The sequence below is a fragment of the Micromys minutus genome, assembly GCF_963924665.1.
Source record: "Micromys minutus genome assembly, chromosome: X".
NCBI lineage: Eukaryota > Metazoa > Chordata > Mammalia > Rodentia > Muridae > Micromys > Micromys minutus.
The window spans coordinates 56,980,769-57,007,947 of record NC_137970.1 but is presented as its reverse complement, the minus strand read 5'-3'; the positions used below and the strand labels follow the sequence as shown (position 1 = coordinate 57,007,947).

Sequence of the window (27,179 nt, the reverse complement as noted above, 5' to 3'; positions counted from 1 at the left end):
AATTAGATGGGGAAAGGGGAAAAGCAGAGAAGATTCTCAAAACAGTGTAGGGGTAGAAAAAGCTAAAGTAGGGATGCAGTATGGAGGGAATGGAGAAGTGGGCTGGGGATAAGTAAGGTAAAGGACGTAGTGAAGTTGGTTGTGTTGAGGAACACTTGTAGAGGATGAGTATATCTGAGGACAGTATAATAAAATTTAGGGTTATTTGTTCATTTTATTAACTAATGAAAAGTTTAAAACCAGCAAGAAATAAAAAATCCTCTTTAATAATTTAGAACTTTATTTATTTTAAAGCTATAATTTTATTCTAATTTTGTATTTTTAGATTTCCTTTCATTTTTCACAAAAAATTTGTCTTCCACATCAGTGAGGCTCTCTGCTCTTGAAATATTTACTGAAAAAGGCACATGTACTTTGTTAAAAAGCACTTTGCTATATTTTGGATTTTTACTTCTAATACATACTTAAAACATAATGATTAGATGGAAATATCATATGTAATTAATGAACGTTTCCTGAAGGTTATACTAATTTTTGTTATGAAGTTTTCTTATTGAAAAAAAAAACCCTATGGTTTTTACTCATTTTTGTAGAATTCTGGTATTTTTGAGTGACTAGGAGAATTAATTTGATATGGAAAACCCTAAGAAGATAAGGAAAAATCTTGAAAAATAAATAATGACATGCTACTGAACATTTGCATTGTTCAGTTCAGTAGTTAATAATAGTATTTAGAACAATAAAACCACTCTAAAGAACTGTTACAGGATTGAGAATCATCTTCTAAGACCATCTTCAGGTTTGATTCTTTACTTGACAGTTTCATTTATTATGTTTTTAAATTGGGAGAGAAGCAGCTGGCCACTGTACACATATTTTTATATCTAAATTTTAAGCCACTAAACACAACATCCAAAATTATATGGATTATGAGGAATAACACTCACATAGCAGGGTTTTGTTGATGATGAAGTTGGTGTTTTCGTGACTGTCTTCAATTATATATCAGTATTATATATAATTGAACCAAATTTTGTTTGCTGTCTTTCTTTCTACTTGTTTATGATAAGCATTAGTTCTTGGTAAGTTATTTCTCAGTGACTACTGACTTATTAGGATGTTTTTTTTCACTCACAAGGTGGCTTCCTTTGAAACTTAGAATGCAATAGTTCTATTTTCTAAAGTCAGTAAGACAAGAGAACATATAGAGTAGACTATCCGTTAAACAAGGTGATCTGTCAGTTTTTTTTTTTTTTTTATTCTCAGTCAAGTATTGTCAGTAACTTACATAAAATAGCCTGTATCCTTCTGTAATTTCTGTGGTTTTGCCACCCTATGTAAAACTCAGGTGACTCAAGACTGAAATGGTATTCCATCTTCTGGGTTGGTAAGAAGTAGGAGAAAAAACCCTCACTACCTTTCCTTATTTTTTGAGGCCAAAACCCTGGTTCATAAAGCACATGCTGAACCATGGGGAGTGAAGGGAGGGAGGCTAGCTAGCCTCTTTACCTCCTTCCTCAGAGGCCAAAATAAATCTTCTAAAAAGGCAAGAGTTTGCCTTCAGACTCAAGATTACCACCCCTCACACTATGTGTTAAGGCACATAATAAGTGGTTAGGTGGTAACCTATTCTTTAAATTGCCCTTGGTATTGTAAAAACAACAGCAACCATTATTCAGGAAAGTTTAAATTTTAAATATACAAATTGAATAGTGGCCCATGTGCCCTAAAGCACAGCACAAAATTGATTTTAGGTATGAATATAAATATAATAGCAGGGTTTTGTTTGTAATGAAATTGCTTTCCTAAGTAATTTATCAGTTTCATTGCCTTCTGGTAATATTTAATCTATCTTAAAAATTGGTGAAATCAATGTTCCACAAAGCCATTGTGTATAGATAAACCAGGTTGGGTAATTTTAATACTGGGCCAATGTGTTCTTCATTTTTCCAGGAAGGACATCCTATTAATTTATATCATAAATTATTTCAAGAATTTCTTTCTTCTATCCTGAATCTTCTTATGCAAATCGACAGAGTGGTTGGAAAAAATGTGGAAAAATTAATTTCCAAACCAAAACCACTGTTTTAGCATGCAGTATTTTAGGCATCATGTGGTGCTGTTACTTTTGTATTATATCAACATCACAAGGACATATGCTATTTACAGTTCTACAGTTAGTTGTCTCCTTGTATTTTTAAGGCTTGCTATAAATATTTACAATTTTGCTGTGTATATGTGAGAAAACAAATAGGTATATTTAAATACTGTTGCTAGAGAACGTTTTTAAAAAATAGTTCACAAAGTACTGTATTCAAGAATATTTTGGCAAATCTCCTGGATTCTTAGCTTTCAGTCAATAAATGTCTTGGACATTAAACTAGACTCATTAAAATAGATGCCAATACCTCCGAGATCATTCTTAATGGTCTATCAAAGTATCCAAGAAGATCTGAAATTACCAGAAGACATAGCCATTTTAAGATTACTTAGTATTTTGCTCAATGAAGAAGAACACATCTACAACACACTTCTACCAACAGCTTACTCTGTATATAATTGAGGACTACATACAGAATAAACTAGATAAGTACAGTCTAGTTATATTCAATTTAATAAATGATTATCTGTTTGGTAAATTTGGTTTTTTGTGTACTCAGAATTTAGATGTCTCATTTAGCATTTTGACTTGTCAAGTTTGTACATGTCAGTTTTTATGTTAAGTATATTTGTTTCTTCAAATATCAGGATAGCTTTGTAGTGTCAGTTTTTATAACTGGTGTTCACCTATCTTTGAGAGCTCAGTAAGTGGAGAAGATACTATACGTCTACCACTGTTGCCCATATAAACTCCAAAACCACTGCTCCTCAGAACTCCAGTATTACCTCCAAGAACTTGAGGATTATCTATGGAAATTCCAACATTAACCATGGGAATAGTATTGACATTACTCTGGAGAATTCTCATATTGCCTCTGGGACGTGCAGAATTATCCTCAGGAATTCCAATGCTTCCTTGAACCGCAGAATTGTCAGATCTTGGCATAATGGGAAGATGTTCTCCAGAATGTGATGGAATTGCTCTTTGCCAGGCTCCTTCCATGTTGTGTCTTTTCTTGATATTTTCTAAAGCACAATACAGGAAATTTATAAGTGACTGTAAGATTTGTTTCAGTTTCAAGAACAAGCCATGATTAAGAATGAGGGGCATATTTCTAAATTTGATCTCAGTTCAATTACCTCAAAATGACATGGTGATTTTATCAATGTATATAACTGTTATTTAGCAATTACACTTTGGAATGCAAAAGAAATAAGTGAGTAAATGGTTATACACTGGAAGTTTATGTTGACTAGAAAGAGGAGGAACTCTAATATAGTGAGAGAAGAGTTACAAGTTGAAGGACTGTTAGAAACAAAGGTTTTAGTATGCAATTTTATTTCTTTGGTAGTATGAAAAATTAAGTCAATTAAGAATTCAATGGGAACAAGAAATTAGAGAAGAGGTAACCATGAAAAATACATACCCGGGATTTAATTAATTAATTAATACAGTGGTGTGTGTGTGTATGCACACATGTATGTGTAACTGTCTGCATATAAGCATGTAGGCACTTGTGTGCAAGTATTATTCACCAAGAGTTGCTCACTTTTTTATTTTTGTCTTAAAAAAATTCCTGAGTTAGTCTCTCCCTGTCCCAGAATTCCCTAAATAGGACAGGGAAGCTACCAGCAAACTTCATTTTTAGGATAACATATACACACTATTACAAAACTTTTTCAATCTGACTTTAAAAATCTAACTTGTAAAGCAAGATCTTTACTGTCTAAGCAGTGTCCTCTTGCTAACTCTAGCACTCTAAAGAAGGATTTTCAATTTGAGAATAAGACTGAATCAACTTTACATTTCAAAGGATAATGTGATCTGAGCTGAACTTAAGTTAGATGTTAATTTCTTCCTTTGAAAACTAACTTCTTAGAGTCCTACATAGAAATATTACACAATGGGATAAATCTTGATTTCCAAATAAACTTTGGGTTAGACTTCAGACTTTTCATTAAAACCGTCTTCAGTACTTTGGTGATGCTACTTTTTAAGAAATATTTCTATTTGGCATAATTTTCACGAAGTTATAGAATTTGGTTTCTAAGAGAAGTTAGACATAAAAATTCCTAATACTATCCAGCATATATAGGATCATTTTTGGATATACTTATATAGATATAATGATAAAAAAGGGTTATTATATAGTTAATAGTAAATTTTAATCTAGGATTTAAAGTATTATAAATATAAGTTATGTTAATATTACGTTTAGTCAATTATGGGTTAAAATATTAGTGGCTCATTTGGTGGGTCATCCTTCCTTGTCAATAGCTGCTCACATACAAGAGGACACAGTCACTTGGTTGTTAACCAGTTTGCTTAGCAATGTCCATAAGCTCATTCTTTGTTCTCATCTACGACTTAGTTATTAGGGAATGAGTTTGTTATGGGTTTTTTCCCTCTGATTCTATGGGTTAAAACTGAAAGGTCAGACATTCTCTTGTGCTTTTCTTCATATGTTGGGGTTCTTTTTAAAACGTGAACTTTAATTCCAAATTTGAAGTTTTAAAAAACTCTGTATAGTCTAAAATGCCTACCACCACCATGATTAGGTGAGTGATTGAATTAACCCAACTAAGCATCAGGCTGAAATCACAAAATGTGACTATAACTTAAATTTGTGGAGGAGTAACACATCATAAAATATTTTATGATACAGAAATGAGTAGATAATGTAGGTGGCATATAAGTAGACTTAATGGTGAAAGTCCTTATATGAAAAATTACATTTAAGTTACAAAAGTAGTAAAAGAAAGTTAAGAAAAAAAAATCTTACCTTCTGTTAGTAAATTATGATCATGTGGGAAGAAGAGGGTTTCTTCTGCGTTTACATTGAATTCAGGTGTCTTTATTTGGCCTCTGATTTCGTTGTATCTTGGTAAGCTTTGACTACGCTGCCTCTGGAGCTTAGGGTGATCGGGCAACAAGGGGAAAGGGCCTTGCAAAGCCTGGAAATACTGATCCTTGGGATGGGAGATTCCTTGACTCTCTTCCTGTGATGTTAGTTTGTTGCCACCCGTATCTATGTTTTCTTCATTGTGAAAAGTTTGGAGAATATGGAGCCCCTCACTGTTTAGTGGTGCCTCTAAGAGCTCTGCCCAGGAACGCCGAAAGATGGATCTTTCTCTAAAAGGATACATGCTTCTCGCTACTTCCATATCATCACTTCCTGGGGACTCTGCATTTTCTGGAGATTCCATCCACAGATTTCCTGGGGTTCCTGGGCGACTGTTTTCTGAGGATGGTGAAGATTTATTTAGTAAAGCCTCCAGGTGTACAAACCCAGTGAAGTGCAAAGTTGGAATTTCTGTATCATCTAGCTCTTCCTTTCCAGGCACACCGGCAACAAGTATTGCGGTGCCTTTCCCCCTTTCCTCTGGACTGGCAATTCCTGTAACTTCTAAGCGTTGAAATTCTGGGACCCATGCAGACTTAACTGGTATTTTCTCTATGCGAAGAAGCCCTGAAGTTTTTGGTTTTACAAGGGCAGCGCTTTCTAACTCCTGAGTTAGTGGGGGGGTGGTAGCCAACACCACCTGATTCATACGCCCCAAGTCCCTCTGATGGATACCTTCAGGGGTGGGTTGCTGGGAGGCCAAAGTTGGATTCTGTTGTTTTTGTTTTCTGGCCTTTTCCTGATTTTCCGAATTAATAGGACGGAAATAAATAAACTCATCAGAAATATTTTGAGTGCGTCTGTATTCAAAGTTTGGATTCACAGAAACAATCTGAAAGAAAATTCAAGTTCAAAGATAAAGTTCATTAAGTCAACATTTTGAATTAAAGTTTTGATTCTAATACATTATATCTTTTATTATAAAGACAGGACGTTACTAACAAAGACACTATAGACATGTATTGATTACTCCAAAGTGAGAAATATTTCCACCAAAGTGATCTATTTCTTTCAGTCATTGATTATTTTAATTTAGTGTTTTCCAAGTTTATTTCCTAATAATCCAGTAAGAAAAAACTCTGTTATCCTCTGAGAACTTACATTATCTATGGCCAATAGCTTGGAAAACAGTTTATAAATCTTCTAACTTCCTAATATGTAGTAGGACTCAATTAAATGTTCCCAGAAATTATTTAAAATATTTTTTATTTTTGTATGTTTGTCCATGTGTTTGCTATGTATGCATATGTGTATGTATGTCCAGGTGCCTGTGTGTGTTTGTGTGTGTGTGTGTGTGTATGAATGCAAGTACATTTATGCCATAGCAGCTGTGTGGAGGTCAGTGTAAAACTTCCTGTAAATCAGTTCTCTCCTTCCATCTTCTTAGGCTTGGAGTGATTTCTGCTCATTTATTCAATGTGAGTGGCTGAATTAAAATAGTGAGCTTCTCCTGTGTTAATTTTCCCTTCCAACATCACTCCCTCCTCCAGTTTTACAAACTGTTGCTTTACAAATCAACAATTGATAATCATGGTGAAACCCCAGGGCCTAGCAAACAGTGAAGGAGATGAAATAGAGATAAAGCAGCTTCAAATACTCATTCTCTCAGGGTTAGCACTTGTCTGGCAACTACTTCACATTGTATTCTAATAAAAAAAAGAAAGAAAGAGCAAACCAGACACACTTGCTCACACACAAGCAAGCTATAGTAAAGTTCATCACATTAACTAACTATTGGTAACATCTGATTGATGGATCTACTGGCCTTTTCGTTTTTCCTACTTTCAATCATATAATAATTGAATAAACAAAATCAAATATTGCCATTAAAGACAAAGTATTATACTGAAAACTGTTAGCTAGCATTTATCAGTTGCATCCTGATAAATAACATGAATAGAAGTTTTTTTTTTTCATTTTCTAACTCTATAGTATTTACTAATTTAGTTTTAAATGTGTGTGTATGTGATAATTCTCTTATTTTATTAACTGGGGAGTGATAATATGAAGAGCTCTTTGTGATTTGATTAGAAAAGCTTTCTCCCAGGATATTTACATATGATAGCTCTAAAACAATATAAGTGGTTCTATACAATTGTTACATATTAAAGTATATTTTGGAAAAAAAACTAAAATGCAGATATAAGAAGACTTTCCTGATTTATACTCCCATTAATAATAAAGATTCTTCCTAGGCACACATATCCTCACCAGCATTTGTGATCATTTTTGTTTCTCTATGATAGCTACTCAAATTTGGGTGAGATAAGAGTTTGAACATAGTTTTTATCCATACATGTTATTTTATTGTTGGTTTGTAAAGGATTCTGTTATTCTTAATTTCCTTAGAGGATGCATATGTCAACAATTACCCCAAATAAAAATCAAGTGGTTTTGAGAAAATTTTGAGTATGTGAGGCTGCCATAAACTTGTATCTAAGAGTCTTAAGTAAACCCAAAGCTGAGTTTGTCTTCTGAACCCATAGTCCCATGGTGCTTCTCGGGTCCTCTGAGACATTCCTAAGCAGAAGTTATCTGTTGTTTTAAATATATTTTCATGTAAACAGACTTGATGCAGTCTGTTAAAAACCCAGAGAGGTGCCACCTAAGACAAATGTTAAATTCCACTATAATTTAGGATATAGAATATTTTAAAGTATTTATTGCCTATTTGTGTTTCTAATTTGTTTCTAACAGTGTCTGGTGAAGACGTTTTTGCATCCCATAACATTGCTCTCTATTCTGTTAATACTTTATTTTTGCTGTGCAGGAGTTTTAAAATTGTGTAAACCTATTAATTCTTGGGTCTATTTAGTGCGCTATTGGGGTTTAAATCAGAGAGTTGTTGCCTATAATATGCCTCAAGGTTTGCTTTATGTTTCACATTAACAGTTTCAGTATTTGCATGTTTAAATTAAGGATTTTGAATCATTTTGAATTTTTACAGGGTCGATCTAACTTAATGTTTTGTATCTATATGCCCAGTTTTTCTGGTATTATTTATTGAATGAGCTATCATTTTTATTCAATAACATTTTGATGTGTCTGTCAATAGTTAGATGTACAATGGCTGTGTGGATTTACTTTGGGATTATCTATTGTGTTGCATTGGTCTACAGAATTTGTTTTTGTGATATTACTATGCTTTCTTTGTCACTCAAGTTCTTACATATGTTTTGAGAACAGGGAATATTAAAATTTTGGCTGTGCCTTTTCTACTTCAAATTGATTTGTCTCTGTATGGTATTTTGTGTTTCTAAATGAATCTTTTTTTTTTTTTTTTTTTGTTAACAGCAACTTTATTATTTCACTGATGAAAAAGTTGTAGTTGTGATGCATTTCACATAAATTTACAATAGTGGAGGTTATATATAAATTACATTAAGTCACAAAATTTCTATTTTATAGAATCAAATTGTTTTGATGTATCCAGATGATAGATGATGGCATAGTTCTTAATGGACAGCTGAGTCCAAATATGCAAAATAGAGCTTCTGCCTCTGATCACGGTGCTTTAAAATTCTTCACATGCATTAATATATTCTAGTTGTGTGAATTTTAAGATTACTTTCTTTTTAGCTTTGTGAAGAATATCACTGAAATTTTGAATGGGACTACACTAAATTCATAGCTTATTTTTGATAGTATAGCCATTTTTACATATGAATTACCTCAATCCATAGATGTGGAAAGTCTTTCCACTATATAATTTCCTTCTCAAAATAATTTCCACTATCTTAAAATTTCCTTGTATAAGTCTTTTACCTTATCCATTAGTTTGATTTTTGCTTATTTTTAGTTCTATTAGGAATAGAGTGCTTTTCCAATTTTCATTCTTAATGTTTTTACTGGCATGTATAAAATCTACTGATTTTTATATGTTGGCTGTGTGTCCTCTATTGATAGTATTTAGCAAATCTATTTTTTTTTTGGTTGAGTCCTTGGGTCTTTTAATAGTATCATACTTTCTGTAAATAGGAATAGTCTATTATCTTCCTTCCCAACAGTGTCACCTTTACATCTTTGTCTTGTTTAATTTCTCTAGTTAAAATTTTAATCTCGATACTGAATCAAAATGGAGAGAATGAACACTTCATTTCAGTTTGAATTTTGGTTGAAATGCTTTTAATTTTTTCTATTATAGTATAACTGAAACTATAGGTTCATTATATACAGCTTTTATGCTGAAATATGTTGTAGTTTATTCAGGGATCATGAAGGCATATTGAGCACTGTCAAATGCCTTGTCTCAACTAAGAATATTAGATGATTTCTATTTTTACATCCCTTAATATGCTATATTACATTTATTGTTTTGTGTATTTTGCATTCTTGGATGAAACTAATTTCGTCAAGATATATCATCTTCTTAACTAGATTGTGAAATAAATTGAGAAGTAATTTTTAAACACTTTTATGTTAATCAAATTATGTTTTAATAGCTCCCTTTCCACCTCTAATTTTATTAATTTGGGCCTTTCTCTATATCTGTGGTTTGGTTCATCAGTCTTCTTAATCTTTTCAAAGGAACAACACTGCTTTTTGTCTCTATTAATTTCTGTCAGGATTTTCATGGTTTCTGTCATGCTCTGCATTTGTTTGACTTTTTATTTTTTTAGAGCTTTGAGTTTCATCACTAGGTTATTTATTTGAGTTCTTTATTTAAAATGTGAGCACGTATAGTGATAATCTTTCTTCTTAGAACTATTTTGTCAGTATGTCAGAAATTATAATAGGCTGTGTTCTCATTTTCATTTGATTTTATGATTTTTTAAACTCCCCTTTAATTTATTCTGTAGTATAATATTTGGTTTCCATGTATTTTATAATTTCTGAGGTTAATTTTGATATTTATTTGAAGTTTAATTCCATTGTGGTTTGATGAGGGGCAAATAATTATTTTATTTCTTGTTATACATTTGTTAAGGCTTTCTTTATAATATGTATATTTATATATTATAAATTATAATATATATTATATTTATATAATATGTACATGTACACATAATATATATATTATATTTATATAATATGTACATGAAATATGTACATATATAGTTTTTTGTGTTTCAGTTGACATTAATACAAGAGAGTCCTTAACTGGTCAATGTCCATAAAATAAAAGAGTGTGGTATGTTCAGCCCTGAATGACTTTTGGTTCTATCCTCAAGGCTCAGGAATCTTTGAGAAAGTAGGGCAGAGTATTTCAAGAGTTAGACGTGGTAGATACCTGTAGACGAATTTTACTCCAGCAACATGGCTGCTCTGACAAAGGATCACATCTAGAGATATGATATAGCCCAAATGCAGACAAGCTCTTGATTATAGTATGATTGGGCTCAATCAAAGACATGCCCATTGTACACATCTTCAATTCCAAACAATGAAGATAAGGTTAGCTTGTAGAATGAAGCAGCCATGTTTGAAAGTGACATCTAATTGAGGAGCAGACTAAGTGATGAATGAGAGAAAGATTCATCTCTCAGAGAGACAGAGACATACAGAATGAAAGTAGATGGATGGTGTATGTATGTATGTATGTATGTATGTGTGTGTGCATGTATATATATAGCATGTTTTGGGGGTACAGTTTTACAGAGACATGTTGCAGAGAGAACAAACTAGACACAGGTAAAGACAGAAAAATCCAAAGAATTACAAGGAAGCAGAAGATTGGAACAGATTGGAACAGAAATAAAAGTAGCATTCATAGATAACATCAAGAAACTGTATTTTAAAGGTACTAAAGGACAGCTGCATATATACATTCACTGAAATTGAGACAGCTTGCACGAGATTTGCCCAAGGTTGAGCCAAATTCTAGACTAGAGAGCAGAAGATGAGCATGAAATACCACCATTATCTGAGGAACTACAGACATTTAATAGCTGCTAGGGAGAGTTGGTTTTGTTAGTTAGTTTAATGATGTGGCTCCCTAATAGGTCATCCATGCACCAGGGATGGTTCCACTCCAAAGATTCCCTGGGCTAAACAAAGGGGACTCAGTGGGGAAAAGTACAAAAACTTAATTTTTATCTTTACCTTTTCTCTCTCTTTAAGTCTACAGGAGCTTTGCATATACAATGCCTTTATTCTGTCATTCTATGGGATTCCTATTTCCCATGCCTTTTCTTGAGATATTTACTTTCTGTTTGTTTGTTCTATTCTAATATGTTTGTCTGTGCTTTATTTTATTATTATCACTTAGATGTTTAACAGGAGAAGGATTGATCTAGATGAGAGGGAAAGTGGGGAGGAACTAGGAAGAGCAGAGGGAGAGGAAAACCTATTAACGATATAATGTATGAAATATTTTAAATAAAAGAAAAAACACAGAAATATTTCCAGAGACATTAATGTGAACCTCAAAAAATAAATATCTTCCTCAATTAACTCCATTTTATCATTCAAAATAAGTGTGTGTTTTGTAAAAATAGATTTTTTGGTAAAGATTAAAAAAAGGAAATCTCAAATTTGGGTGGGAGTAGATAGAGAAAGAGGAGAGTCATGAGAGAATTTGAAGTTCTGAATATGATCAAAATGTACTATAAATTTGCATAAGACTAGGAATCCCAATGGAGAAGTTATGGGAAGGACTGAGGGAGCTGAAGGGGATTGAAACCTATATCCACTGATGTACTGAAGAATAACAGTATCACCTAACTGAACCCCTCAGAGCCCCCATATACTAAGCCAGCAACCAAAGAGCATACATGGGCCTGTCATGACTCCAACATAGTTAGCAGAGGTCTGCCTTATTTGCCCTCGGTGGGAGGCGATGGCCCTATGGAGGTTTGATGCTCCAGAGAAGGGGAATGCTAGAGCGGTGAGGTGGGAGTTGGTGAGTTTATGGGGGACCAGCATTTTAAAGCTAAAGGGGAGGAGGTTGGGGAGAAGGGTTCAAGGAGGGGAAACTGAGAAGGGGGACACTTGAAATGTAAATAAATAAAATAATTAATAAAAAAGAATTTAATAATATTTTAAAAAGAAAACTTAGACATGAGTCTAATACAGTATTCCTTAAAAAGCTTTAAGGAATTAAAATTTAATATTTTAAACTATAAATATGAATATTCATAAGGAAATATTCATATTTATTATGAATACTTTATAGGAAGTATTATAGGCAAGAGGAAATCCTAAGATTGTATGTGAGCACAGGTTTACCTACATAAACTTTTTTTTCTTACAACTTTATTTTAAAAAAGAGATACATGTACAAATTTTTAAAGGTATTTTGGCATAAAACTATATGAATATATTTTTGTCAGTACTTGATTTTTTAAAAGGTTTGATAGTATGCATTGAAATTTTACTAGTTACAGTGAGCATAAAGTACATGTAAAACAAAATGTAACATGGAAATAGTCAAAGTTTTCTTGGTGTGTATAGATTAAACATAATGATTTTTAAATACCAAAAAATTGCTACAAGGCTATCTTCTTAGCTCTTGAGTTATTAATGATTTAAGGTCTAGGTGTACCCCACTCTGAGAGGGTGCTATACACTTATTTTTTTCTAAGAAGGGCTGGTGCTTCCACTTTTGGGCCTTTCTTTTTTGAACTTCATATGGCTTGTGAGTTGTTTCTGAGGTGGTCAGAGCTTTCTGAGCCTAGTATCGGATTATCAGTGACTGCATATTATGTCTGTTCTTTTGTGACTGGGTTATCTCACTCAGGATGATATTCTCTAGATGCATCCATTTTCCTAGGAATTTCATAAAGTCAATATCTGAGTAGTACTCCACTGTGTAAATATATCACAATTTTTGTATCCATTCATCTACTGAAGGACATCTGGGTTCTTTCCAGCTTCTGGCTATTATAAATAATGCTGCTACCTACATAAACTTTTAAAAGCACATCAAAACTTAAACAATTGTTGCAGATATACCTACAACACAATAAAATAGTTTTTGAAAAATATTGTATATTCCCCATCTGTTAAATGAACTATTTTGTAGTTATGTGTTAAACCAAACTCATCTATGTGATATAATTTATCTCCACAGTTTCTTTGCTAATTTTTGGGTTGCAAAATCAATCTAGATGAATAACACTGGATTTTGAAGTCTTCCACTAGTATCATTTCAGAATATCTCTTGTGTTTTTACCCCTATTGATATTTTAATAAAATTAGGGACTTTTGAGACTTAGTACATAAATATTTGCAATAGTTATATCCTGTCAGGTTGAAGTCTACATTATAAGATATGTGAACTATTAGTCCAATATATTTGTAACTTTCATTCCTGTTTATGCTAGTTTTTTGTTTAGACAAAAAATAGCATAAACTTATTTTTAATCCATTTACTTCTCTTATGTTTTTATTTGTTGAGTTGAGGCCATTTTCATTCAAGACTATTGTTGAGAAGTGTTTGCTATTATAAATGTTTTGCTGGCTCTTCTGATTGGTTGGTTTACTGGTGAGCTTTACATCCTTTCCTGGTTGCATTGGATGTTTGCTAATTTGCTGTTTTGAACATGATTAATTTCTTCCTGGTTCATTTCTCTTACCCATTGCTTTCATAATATATAATCAGTTCTGTGTGTGGGTCATGGATTACCATAATTTATGCCAGTATTGAAATATTCTTACTTCTTCATCAATTGTAATAGATAACTTTGACAGGTATAACTGTCTTGATTGACAATTATTTATGTTCAGGTCTTGAAATGTATCACTGCATGTGTTCCTTGATTTTATGGTTATTGATGTCTCTGCCTTTATGAACTGGTATGTTTTACTAATAGATTCAAGTTCTATGTCTTTGCACTGTAGTTTAGACATCTTGACTATATCTTGTAGAGGGTAGCTTCTCTGCTCATGTCTCTTTTTCAGGGTTTAAATACTTAGATATTTGTTTTGTCCTCTGGGTTTGTGAACAGATTTCACTAAATTGTCTAAAACTCTTCACTTCATATCAGATACTTCTAGCCTATGGATTCTTAGATTCAGTTTCTGAATTATAGTCAGACTTTTTGGAATTTTTGATCATATTCAGTTGTTTTCTTTATAACTGTATATATTTATTATTGTCTTGATATTGTCCTCTATCATTAAAATTCATTATTGTTCCCTGATCTTGTCTATTAATGCAGATTTTGCTGGTGAGATGGCTGCTCTTGGCTGTCAATTTGGCTAGATCTGGAATTAACTAAGACCAAATCGACTAGGTACACTTATGAGATTTATTTCCCTAATCATTTAAAGTGGATAACTCACCTTTATACCAGATCTTTTTAGGTGAGAAGATCCACCCTTAATCTGGGTCATTATTTTGTTGACAGCCTATATAAAATAAGAAAGCTTTTGTTCTTTGCCTGCTTGACCTCACTCTTGTTGGCAAGTTAATTTTTTTTACTTGATTATAACCTACTTCTGGTTTCTGATGTATACTGAAGAGCAGCTGAGAAATCTAGCCATGTGAACTGAACAACTTCTAAATTGTTGGACTTTTCATCGCCAGACAGAAGTTGTAGTTGTTGGACTAGCTGGGCAACTGTAAATCACTGTAAGACATTGTAATAAATGCCTTACACACACACACACACACACACACACACACACACATACACACACACACACACATACCCATGCACACATACACCATATATAGCACATACATACATACATAATATATATCCATTCCGCCATTTATATTTCTCTAGAGAATCCCGATTAATGCAGATTTAAAAAAAATGATTGATTGATTTCGTGATTTTTTGCTTTTGCTTTTTTTTTCAGCATTTCAGGTTCCTTGTTGAATTCTCCCTCCCCATGTTTATTTGAGTCTCTTGTTTGGTTATTGAGATAGTTATTGTCAATTGGAAACTTGAGAAAGTCTAGAATCATCTGAAAGGTTGGTCTCTGGGCATGCCTGTGGGTGATTTCTTGAGTTAACTGAGGTAGGAAGACTATCAACTGTGGATGGCACTATTTCCTGGGATAGGATCTTGGACTGTGTAAAAAGGAGAATGTGAGCTGAGCACACATATTCATTACATTCTCTTCTTGATTATGGATATGATGTGACCAGCTATGTCAAGTTTCTGCTGTTATGAGTTCTCCAGCACAGTGGAGAGTAACCTTTACCTATGAGCCCAAATAAACAAGGTTTCCTTTTTGTTGTTTTTGGTAGTGGTCTGGGTACTTTCATTATACCAATAGGAAGAACAACAAAGTCAGACTATTGCTATCAGAAATGAGCTACTGCTGATATAATTCTGTGGTCGCTATCCTTTTAAAATTAGTTTTTGAAAGCCATGTGGAAGGGTTTGAAAGGCCCTTGGAATGATATTAGTAGAGCTTAATAGGCCATTGTAATGGGATCTTGAAAGACAAAAATTGCCAAGAGATGTATGGTCAGTGAAGGCCCTGCTCACAAGGCTTCAGAAAAGAACAAGGACTCCAAAATTTAGTATATCATTCACTCATGTGATATTTTGGGAAAGTATCTGGTTTCATTCTGCTCTTAAGAAGTTTAGTGAAGTTCCATTTTAATGTATTAAATGAATTTGTTTGGCAGAAGAAATTTAAAGCCATAAAACTTACAGGCTGGTACAAGAAAGCAACTTTAATTGTTAGAGATAGGAACCATCAAAAAGAAACATTTTTTGATAAACTGAGACAATAGGAAAGGTGTCCTGAGGACAAAACCCATATCAAGAGAGATTCCATCTTGTGAAGATCCAAATTTATTTAAAGACAGAAAGTCTCAATTGAAGGAGTCCCTTGTTCATCAAAGGCAACTGCATAAGGAATTGCTTCTCCAAGGTCAGCACACAGAAGCTGTAGTTCAAGGACACTAGCATGTATCTCAAATGGGCAGCGTAACTTGAGAACAACATCTACACAGTTTTGATTTTTCAGGAATTGGGAGATCAGTGATTGAATGGATCATGGAGTCCTGCTCCACATTTTCAGAGCATAAAAAGACAATGTGTGTCAGTATTGAAATTCTTCCAAGTAGTCTCCGAGAAGCCATTGTATGATGCTATAAAGGTGAAACCTAAGTTGCAATGGAGACCTCAGGATACTGTAGCCTATAGGACCATGGGATGGATGTCTGTCTGTTAAAGAAAGCTGGGGAATGGAGTGTAGCCAGCCTAAAAGAGAAGCTGTTTTCTGTAGGTAGCAGATCTAGAGTCACAGGTTTCTTAAGCTCTTTGTAACCCAGCAAACTTCATTATAAGCTTTAGATGCTTGGCATGGAGCTATGAGATTTGATATTTGAAATGCTGAGTTTTCTTGCTCTTTTTTTTTAATTCTGTGCCATTGTACATTGGAGGAATGTGACTTTTTGTTTCATAGAAAGTTTACAGTTAAAAGTTTGCTCTGTGTCTTAGGTGAGACATCAATTTTGGATTTTTAAAATGTTGTAATTGTTAGACTGGAGACCTCTAAAGTTGGGTTGTACTTTGTATTATGAAATAAACATGAGAGAACAGGGGAACAAGGGGAAGAATGTTGTGATTTAAATCTTGTTCTAGATTTATTTAATTTTATGTGTATGCAAGCATATGTTTGCATGCCTGCTGCCTGTTAAAGCCAGAAGAGAATATTGAATTCCCTGGAAATAGATTAACAAATGACTGTGAACTACTAAGTGTGTACTGGGAATTGAACCAGGTCCTGCAAGAGTAACAAGTGTTCTTAACTACCGAGTAATCTCTCTAGTACAATGAGGGAAGATTATAATCTAAAGGGTTGTATTTGGGTTGGAAGTTTACTGTAGATAGACTTGATAACTAATAATAATTGTCAATTTGACAAAATCTATAATCAGCTGGGAGGTGGGTCTTTGAACCTGCCTGTGGGTGAGATGATCTTTATTCGGTTAACTGAAGTGGGAAGGCTCACCCCTGGTAGTGGTACAATTGCTGTTGCTGTGGAGCTGAACCAATTATTTGGAATTGTAGCTGTTTTGAATATGCCATCTTTTCACAACTCACTCATTCACTTATTTATTTTTTTCTCCCTCATCTTCCTTTTCTTTCTTCCCCCTCCCTCCTTTCCTTCCTTCCTTCCTTCATTTCTTCCTTCTCTTTCCTTCCCTCTTTCATCCCCTTCCCTCTTTCCTTCTTTTGCCTTCCTTCCTTTCTCTCTCCTTTCTTCTTTGTTGCCTGCTTCCCTCCATCTGTCTCTCTCCTTTCCCCCTTCCTTTTTGTTCTGCCCACCCCTTCGCTTGTTCCATGGTCTTACAATATATCCCAGATAACCTGGAACTTGCCATATATCTCAGGCTGTACTTGTGGCAATTCTCCTGTCTTCACCTCCCAAATGTTGGGATTACAGTCATGAGCTAATGTACTTAGCTTACTATAGTTTTTTTTTTTTTAACCTCTAAATTTTGTATTGCATACTGTCTAGAAATGTTAATGATGGGCTCCAGAGATGACTCAGTGTGTATTGGGACATGCCATCAATCCTAATGACTTAAGTTTAGTTCTGGAACTTACATGGTAGAAATTTGTACTCTGATGTGGAGATGTACACACACACACACACACACACATCCACACACATACAAAGTAAAAAAAGTCATCAAGAAAATAAAAAGAAACCTACTTGAACTATAGACCTTTGAGATTATTTTGTAAACTAAATAAAATAAAGTTCTAATAAGAATTTTATTATTTGAAAGTATAATTCTTATGCTCAACTTAGCTTGACACCATCCTTTCAACAGTCAAGAAATAAAAACCTGTATCCTAAATGCCCACCTATTAGACCACTGTTAGTTAACTAGGATACCAAAGTGAGGGTGGGAAATATCATTATATTTAAAAATAGTATAATATAATATATAATAAATAGAATATATTGAATACAATGTATCAAATATATTAATAAATGTTAATAAATATAACAAATAAATATCAAATAAACATAGTAAACATAACTATATTGAATATGTTATAAATAATATTATATATATAGTTTTCTCTATGGATTCTTCTATTATTAGAGAGGAATTTATATTTCACAATAAGGATTTTTTATTTAAATTATGGCACAAATATAGCTTCTTTTACACTGCTGACTATAAAGTATGAGTTTTATGCATTTGACTGCTATTGATCAGTGCATAAATAGTACTATTACTTACAGTAGTTGCCTCTTGGCAGTAGTTACACCAAATCACAGGGAAGTTTCTCTTCAAGGCCACAAGACATTTTGCATAAGTCGAAGCACTTGCAATTCTGTATTCTGTAAGAAAACATGGGCCTTTGAATATGAAGACTCTTATCAACAATAAAGTTGGGAACTCACAAATTTTGTGATATCACTATCCATATACTAGAGATTGAACAGAGGCAATATACCTCCTTTGAAAATAAATAGCCTATTTAGTGTATACACAGGCCATTGTATTCAACTATCCTTGATATTTTAGTTATATTGCTATTGCTTTTTTTGTATCCAGGGTTTTTAGCTATATGATGATATTGCTTACTGGTTCTATTTTAAGACAACTGAATTGAGCTCAACTATGCAAACTATAGTAATAGAAAGTAGTGAGTGTAGTATGAAGAGATTGTGTTTTCCTACTTTTTATTATTGAGTATGTGGGTGCTTCTGTGTGTTGGGAGTATAGTCCTTTAAAAAATTAACTGACATAAATAGCTCTTAAAACAATTTTATTTTTTATTCACTCATACTAATGAACTCTGTTCTGAGCCTAAAATACTATAATTCTACAATAGAAGTTTAGTGTAACTTATTATCAACAAATATTACAATTTTGTAAATAGATTTTAATTTCTTGTTTATGAATATTCTAAGGACTAAAAATGTATTTATTTTCTCCATAAGCCTTTCCAACTTTTATTCTTTTTTCTTTAATTTCTAGATCAGATTACATGAGTGAATTTTAAAAAATATTGGAAAATGCACAGGACAATATTTTATAGTCATTATTGTTTCATTGATCTCAAGAAAGTTTTAAGTGATCCTTCTATGACTGAAAGTGATAAAATGATATTTACTAATTTTGAAAGGAACTAAGTATCTCAGGTACTATTTACTGTTTTCATTTTTTCTAGAAATAATACAGTTATATCCAGTATTACAGGTCATAAACATGATTATTCACTATATTAATGATCATGAAATCATTAGTGACCATGTCAGACATTTATTTGTTCTTTCAATTATGTAGCATTCAAGAAAGTAATACAGATATAAAAGGACCATTGTACCTATAAAATACTAATTTTTAAATAAAACAAGCCAATTATCTCTCTAAAGGATGATATAATATTTATTTTGCTTATATATGTTAGCTTTAGAAATGAAAATATTTTGATAGTATTTAATAATTATTTAGTAAATACTTGAATAGTAACTTTTGTATTTGAAAAATACATTATAGTAAATCTTCTGGTAAGCTTCAGATGATATCATGCTTGGAAAGTTGTAATAATGATAAATATATACTTAAACCGTATTTCTTTTTTTTTTAATTTCAAGACAAAATTTTTCTACATAGCCCTGGCACTCTCTCTGTGGTCCATGCTGGCCTTGAACTCAGAGATCTACCTGATTCTGCTTTGCTGGGATTAAAGTTACCATGCCATTTCCTGGCCTATTTCTGCATTTTTAATGCCATAAATATTTGAAACTGTGGAGTAATTACCTGCATTAGCAGCTGTATCTCCAAAGGAGGACCCGAATGCTAACTGTATTGTCTGACAAACCCAACTGAAAAATAAAAGGGGACAGCATTAATTAGTAGAACAGCCAATATGTATTGAGTATAACATTACAAAAGGTAAGGACTGTAGTTATTCTCATTAAAACATTAAATTTAAAAGGAAAAAGCCTTCACATCAAATGTCAATTCTGCCTATTAACGATACTACTATCTCTACTACTACCAGCAATAATATAGTAACAACTGGAATGAAAACAAATGAAGATCACAATTTAGGTAAAATGCTGTATTTTTATATGATTATTGCATAAATGAACTCACAGCAGCTACAGTTGATAGTACCAGACCTGCACAAGATTAATCCAGTCAAAATTCTGACATGGATTGTGGTGGAGGAATCATTGCAGATGTTGAATGCTAAAGGTATAATCATTCTTGGGGCTGTGGCCTCTAAAAGGTTGTTGTCCATGCCCCATTGGATAGTCCCACACCCATGTGCATATTAGCAGGACTTATTAGATTCAATGAGCTATTAAAAATTAGGCAACATGAAGTTGGGAGAAGGACACTTTGGAGGATCCCCATCGAGCAGAAGGGAGTTACTGGTAGTGCATGTAATCATAACACATTGTCTATATGTTTGAAATGTTCTTTTACTTCTTCTTTGTGACCCTGGAAGATAATGTATACACTTAGAAGAATAAGAATATTATTTTTAAGAAACGTGGAAGTCCATCTCGTGCCTCAGAAAACTGGAAATAGATCTACCTTAAGACTCAGCTATATCACTCTTTGGTATATACACAACAGATGCCACATGATATCACAGAGGTATATGCTCCACTATGTTCATAGCAGCCTTATCTGTGACAGCCAGAAGCTAGATGTCCCACAATGGAAGAATGAATACAAAAAATGTGGTTCATTTACACTATGGAATACTATTCCACTATTAAGAATGAGGATGTCCTTTCTGGCCCACAGTAAGAGAGTATCCAGATCTGCCCGGAAAGGCTGTGCTTGTGAACCAGATGCCCAGGTACTCTGCCACTTGGACCAGCAGATAACCTGGGGCACAGGCCTGGTGAGGCTGCATGGAGAGCACCCAGAGCATAGAGAGTGCTTGGCAGCAGTGCTTGTGGCAAAAGCTTCTTTCTGGCCCACAGTAAGAGATTATCAGGATCTGCCTAGAAAGGCTGTGATCGCTGACCAGATGCCCAGGTGCTCTTCCACGTGGACCAACAGATAGCCTGAGGCACAGATATAGTGAGGTTGTGCAGTGAGTACCCAGAGCACAGAGAGTACTTGGCAATGGTGCCTGGGCTTTTGTCAGAGAGAATCAGGATCTGCCTGGGGAAGTCAGTTCTAGAAGATCAGCTCCACAGGCACTTTTACACCTGGACCAGAGATGAACCTGACACATCGGCACAGAGAGGACACACCTCGAGTTCTCAGTGAGCAGAGAGTGCTGTGCTCCCTGAAAAACGGTACTTTTTGGCCTAGAGAAAGAGCCAGGTTCCCACCATTAGTACTCAGTACCAGAGGGCAAAGGGCGGAGCTCCCAGAACAGCCTTACAAGAGCTCCCACACCTGAGCCCTGAAAGACAACTGAGTACCTGCCACCAGAATTCACTGTTCCTCCACAAAAAGCAGAACACTCAGAAGCAATTTTCTTCCTGAGTCCACAGACCCTCAGATCAACAGGAGAGACAGGTAGGTGCCAGTCACTGACAACAAGACCACATATAACCACAGATAACAACAGGGCAAGAGGAGAACAAAAGAACTTAAGCAATGGAAAACAAGACAACCTGGCAACATCAGAACCCAGCTCTCTCACACAGCAAGTAGTGGATTGTCAAACACTCCAGAAAAACAAGACTCAGACTTGAAATCATACTTCACTATGATGATGGAGATCTTAGAGAAGCACATGAATAACTTCCTTAAATAATTACAGGAGAACACACAAAAACAAGTAGAAGCTTTTAAAGAGGAAACACAAAAATCATTCAAAGAACTACAGGAAAAGAACAAAATTGGGGAAGAAAATGAAAATGGAAATGGAAAAAATGAAAACACAAAAAGAGACAAGCCTGGAGATAGAAAACCTAAAATAGAAATCAGGAGTCACAGATGCAAGCATCACAAACAGACTACAAGAGATGGAAGAGAGAATCTCATTGGCTGAAGACAACATTGAAAACATAGACTAAACAGTCAGAGAAGATGCAAAAACCAAAAATATCCTACTCAAAATGTCCAGGATATACAGGACACAATGAGAAGACCAAAACTAAGGATAAAATGTGTAGAAGAGGGTGAAGAATATCAACTAAGAGGCACGGTAAATATCTTCAACAAAATCGTAGAAGAAAACTTCCCTACCCTTAAGAATGAGATGACCATGAGCATCAAAGAAGCCTACAGAACTCCAAAGAGATTCTTCCCAACACATAATAGTCAAAACACAAAGTGTTCAAAACAAAGGAAGAATAGAAAAGGAGTAAGGGAAAAAGGACAAGTAACATAATAAAGGAAGATCAATCAAAATTACACTGACTTCTCAACAGAGACTATGAAAGCTAGAAAATCATGGACAGACATCATACAAACCCTAAAAGAACACATATATCAGCCCAGGGTACTATATCCAGCAAAATTCTCAATCACTATAGATGGAGAGACCAATATATTCCTGGACAAAACTAAATTAACACCATATCTGACAACAAACCCAGCCCTACAAAGAATAATAGATGGAAAACCCAACACAAGAACGGAAACTACAACCTAGAGAAAACAAGAAAATAATTGAGCAAGAAAACCAAAAGAAGAAAGACATACAGACATACTTTTACATCTAACAGTAAAAATAGGAAAAAAAAAAACAATCACTATTCTGCAATACTTGTTAACATAAATGGACTCAATTCCACAATAAAGAGACAGACTATCAGACTGGATACATAAACAGGATATAGCATTTTGCTGCATAAAGGAAACTCATCTCAGAGACAAAGACAGACATTACCTCAGAGTAAAAGGCTGGGAAAAAACCTTCTAAGCAAATGGCCCAAAGACACAAGCTGGAGTAGCCATTCTAATATTGAATAAAGTAGATTTTCAACCAAAAGTTATAAAAAAAAATAAGGCATGACACTTTTTACTCAATACAGGAAAACTTAGTCAGTAGGAGTTTTCATTCATAAACATGTATGCTCCAAATTCAAGAGCACCCATATTCATAAAAGAAACCCTACTAAAGCTCAAAACTTACATTGCACCACACACAGTAATAGTGGGAGACTTCAACACCCCACTCTCATCAATGAACAGATCATGGAAGCCAAAACTGAGCAGAAATGCATTGAAACTAGCAGAGATTATTAACTAACTGGAATTAACAGACATCTACAGAACATTTCATCCTAAAGAAAAAGAATACATCTTCTTCTCAGCACCTCATGGCACCTTTTCCAAAACTGACCATATAGTCGATCACAAAACAAGTCTCAATAGATACAAGAACATGGAAATACTCCCACCCATCCTATCAGATCACAATGGACTAAGACTGGTCTTAAATAACAAAAAAGACAACAAAAAGCACACAAACACATGGAAGCTGAACAACGAAAGCATGGTCAAAGAAGAAATAAAGAAAGAAATTAAGGATTTTCTAGCATTTAATGAAAAGGAAAGCACAACATACCCAAACCTATGTGATTTAATGAAAGCAGTACTGAGAGGAAAACTCATAGCTCTGAATGCCTCCAAAAAGAAACTGGAGAGAGCATACACTAGCAACTTGACAGAACAGCTGAAAGCTCTCAAACAAAAAGAAGCAGGTACACTGAAGAGGAGTAGACCACAGAAAATAATCAAACTCAGAGCAGAAGTCAATCAAGAAGAAACAAAAAGATCCCAAAAAACGATCAACAAAACTAGGAGCTGGTTTTTAGAAAATTAACAAGATTGATAAACCCCTTAGCCAGAATAACTAGAGGGCAAAGAAAGAGTATCCAAATTAACAAAATCAGAAATGAAAGGGGAGACAAAGCAACAGAAACCGAGGAAATTGAAGAAATTATCAGATCCTACTACAAAAGCCTATACTCAACAAAACTGGAAAATATGGAGGAAATGGATAAATTTCTAGACAGATACCAGGTACCAAAGTTAAATCATGACCAGATAAACCATCTAAACAATTCCATAACACATAAAGAATTAGAAGCAGTCATCAAAAGCCTCCCAAATAAAAAAAATGCTCTGAACCAGATGGATTCAGTACAGAATTACTAAACCACACATAGACCCTACAAAGAAAGAGACCTTCAGACCAATCTCCCTTATGAACATTGATGCAAAAATACTCAATAAAATTCTTGCAAAACAAATCCAAGAACATATCAAAATGATCATTCACAATGATCATGTAGTCTTCATCCCTGTGATGCAGGAATGGTTTAATATAAGGAAATCCATCAATGTTATCCATCATATAAACTCAAAGAAAAGAAAAACACATGACCATCTCACTAGATACTGGGAAATCATCTGACAAAATTCAACACCCCTTCATGTTAAAAGTCTTGGAAAGAATAGGTATCTAAGGCCCATACCTAAACATAATAAAACAATACACAACAATCCAATAGCCAACATCAATCTTAAGGGTGAGAAACTTGAAGCAATCCCACTAAAATTAGGGACAGGACAAGGCTGCCCACTCTCCCCCTACCTATTCAACATAGTACTGGAAGTCCTTTCCAGAGCAATTAGACACCAAAAGGAATTCAAAGGAATACATAATTAAACCATGAATTATCTTGGCGTGACCCTAAGTAAGTGAAGGACCTGTATGACAAGAAGTTCAAATCTCTGAAGAAGGAAATTGAAGAAGATCTCAGAAGATGAAAAGACCTCCCATGCACATATATTGGAAGAATCAACACTGTAAAAATGACCATCTTTCCAAAAGCAATCTATAGATTCAAAGCAATCCCCATCAAAATTCCAACTCAATTCTTCATAGAGTTGAAAAGAGCAATTTGCAAATTCATCTGGAATAACAAAAAACCTAGAATAGTGAAATCCATCCTCAACCACAAGAAATGTTCTGTGGCAATTGTTGGTAGTTAAAGATCTAAGTTTGACTATTTCCATGTTACTTTTTGTTTTACATGTAATTTATGATCTTTGTAAAGATTGTTTTTAATGGAAGATTTTTATTTGGGCTTATGGTGCCAGAGATGTAAGAGTTCAAAATGGCTAAGAAAGAGCAGGCATGGTAGTAAGGATAGACAGTTCCTCAAAGAGTGGGGATGACTGAGTATTAGTAACTTCCTCAGAGAGTTGAGTCAAAGTTTAAATTAAGATGTGTTGCTCATGATTAGTCACATGCTTGACTGCTTGGATTTTTTTTTTAACTTTTCATTTTAAAAATAGTGTTTCTGTTGTTGCTTTTGTAAGAAGAAGATAAACAAGAATAAGAAATTGGTTGGGAACTGAATTGAGCTAGAAAGATTCTTAAGGTGAGGAAAAAGGGACGCGAGAGCCTGGGAAAAGGACCAAAAGTATGGCTTTATGGCACTGCAACTTATTACCAGTGATCACAAAGAGCATTACAATATTTAAAACTGCTTACCATTAATGATAAGTAAGAAACATAAAATTTTAGTATTTAAGGCTGCTTAGAATTAGTTTTCAAGGAGTACTGATTAATAGTCAAACCTGATTTTACTAAGTACAATGAACTGAAAATATTGAAACCTTCTTGAAGCTGATGGTACATCTTCAACTAAAATCATGGAGTAGAGAAAACAACTGGAGACTGTTCAAGGTCTCCTACAGACCACCATCAGTGACATAAGTCCTTTCTTTTCTTTCTTTCTTTCTTTTTTTTTTTTTTTATCAGTACTTGGCTGTTTTTTTCAAAGGTTTGATAGTGTGCATTAAGGTCTTACTAGTTACAATGAGCATAAAGTACATGTAAAACAGGATGTAACCCGGAATTAGTTAAAGTTTTCTTGATGTGTAAGGATTGAGCATAATGTTTTTTTTTTTCTTTTCCTTCTTTCTTTTTTTTTCTTGAACTTCACACAATTTGTAAGTTGTTTCTGGGGTGTTCAGAGCTTTCTGGGGTTAGCATCCCACTATCAGTGACTGTATATTATATCTGTTCTTTTGTGACTGGGTTATCTCACTCAGGATAATATTCTCTAGATGCATCCATTTTCTTAAGAATTTGGTTAAGTCATTGTTTCTGATAGCTCGGTAGTAAAACATTGTGTAAATGTACCACAATTTTTGTATCCATTCATCTTCTGAAGGACATCTGGGTTCTTTCCAGCTTCTGGCTATTATAAATAGAGCTGCTATGAACATTGTGGTGCATGTGTCTTTGTTGTATATTGGAGTGTCTCTGGGGTATATGCCCAGAAGTGGAATAGCTGGATCTTCAGGTAGTACTATGTCCAGTTTTCTGAGGAATTGCCAGACTGATTTCCAGAGTGGTTGTATCAGTTTGCAACCCCACCAACAGTGAAGTGTTCCTCTTTCTCCACATCCTCACCAGCATCTGCTGTCATCTGAGTTTTGGATCTTGGCCAATCTGACTGCTGGGAGGTAGAATCTCAGGGTTGTTTTATTTGCATTTCCCTGATGGCTAATGATGTTGAGTACTTCCTTATATGTTTCTCAGCCATTCAATATTCCTCCATTGAGAACTTTTTGTTTAGCTCTGTACCCCATTTTTAATAGGGTTGTTTGATTCTCTGGTGTCTAGCTTTTTGAGTTCTTTGTATACCTTGGATATTAGGCCTCTATCTGATGTGGGGTTGGTAAAGATCTTTTCCCAATCTGTTGGCTGTATTTTTGTTTTCTTGACAGTGTCCTTAGCCTTATAGAAACATGGAAATCTCATTAAGTCCCATTTGTTAATCTTTGACCTTAGAGCATGAGCCATTGGTGTTCTGTTCAGGAAATTTTCTCCTGTGCCTATGTGTTCTAAGGTTTTCCCTACTTTCTCTTCTAATAGTTTCAGTGTACCTGGTTTAATGTGGAGATCTTTGATCCACTTACAATTGAGCTTTGTACAAGGAAATGAGAAAGGGTCTATTTTCATTCTTCTGCATGCAGAGTGCCAGTTGGACCAAAACACTAAAAGAGCCAACCCTAGAAATAGTAAGATTTCAATGCATACACTCAAACCTTTAAAAAATCAAGTACTTACAAAAATATATTCATATACATTCACCCAAAATGATTTTTAATAATCTGTACATATATCTGTTTTTTTTGAAAGTAAAGTTGTAAGGAAAAAAAATAAGAATGAGGACATCATGAGTTTTTCAGGCAAATGGATGTTACTAGAAAATATCATCCTTAGTGAGGCAACTCAGACCCAAAAGGACATGCACGGTCTGTACTCACTAATAAGTGGATTTTAGCCAAAAATATACAAATACCCAGAATACAATCCACAGAAATCAAGGTTAATAAGTCAAAGG

The 27,179-nt window shown here is 34.2% G+C and overlaps 1 protein-coding gene across 1 annotated transcript in view; it reads right to left on the bottom strand.

Annotated features, from left to right (window-relative positions):
* Positions 1–2,770: 2,770 nt before the first annotated feature.
* The window catches only part of LOC308414969 (uncharacterized protein), a gene marked incomplete at both ends in the record, with an annotated part of 347,470 nt that continues 323,061 nt past the window's right edge, over positions 2,771–27,179 (bottom strand). Inside the window, 4 exons of the mRNA XM_080910119.1 lie at positions 2,771–3,126; positions 4,884–5,835; positions 18,115–18,215; positions 19,645–19,709. Coding sequence (XP_080766245.1) covers positions 2,771–3,126; positions 4,884–5,835; positions 18,115–18,215; positions 19,645–19,709 — 1,474 coding nt within the window. The remainder of the gene's footprint in view (positions 3,127–4,883; positions 5,836–18,114; positions 18,216–19,644; positions 19,710–27,179) is intronic.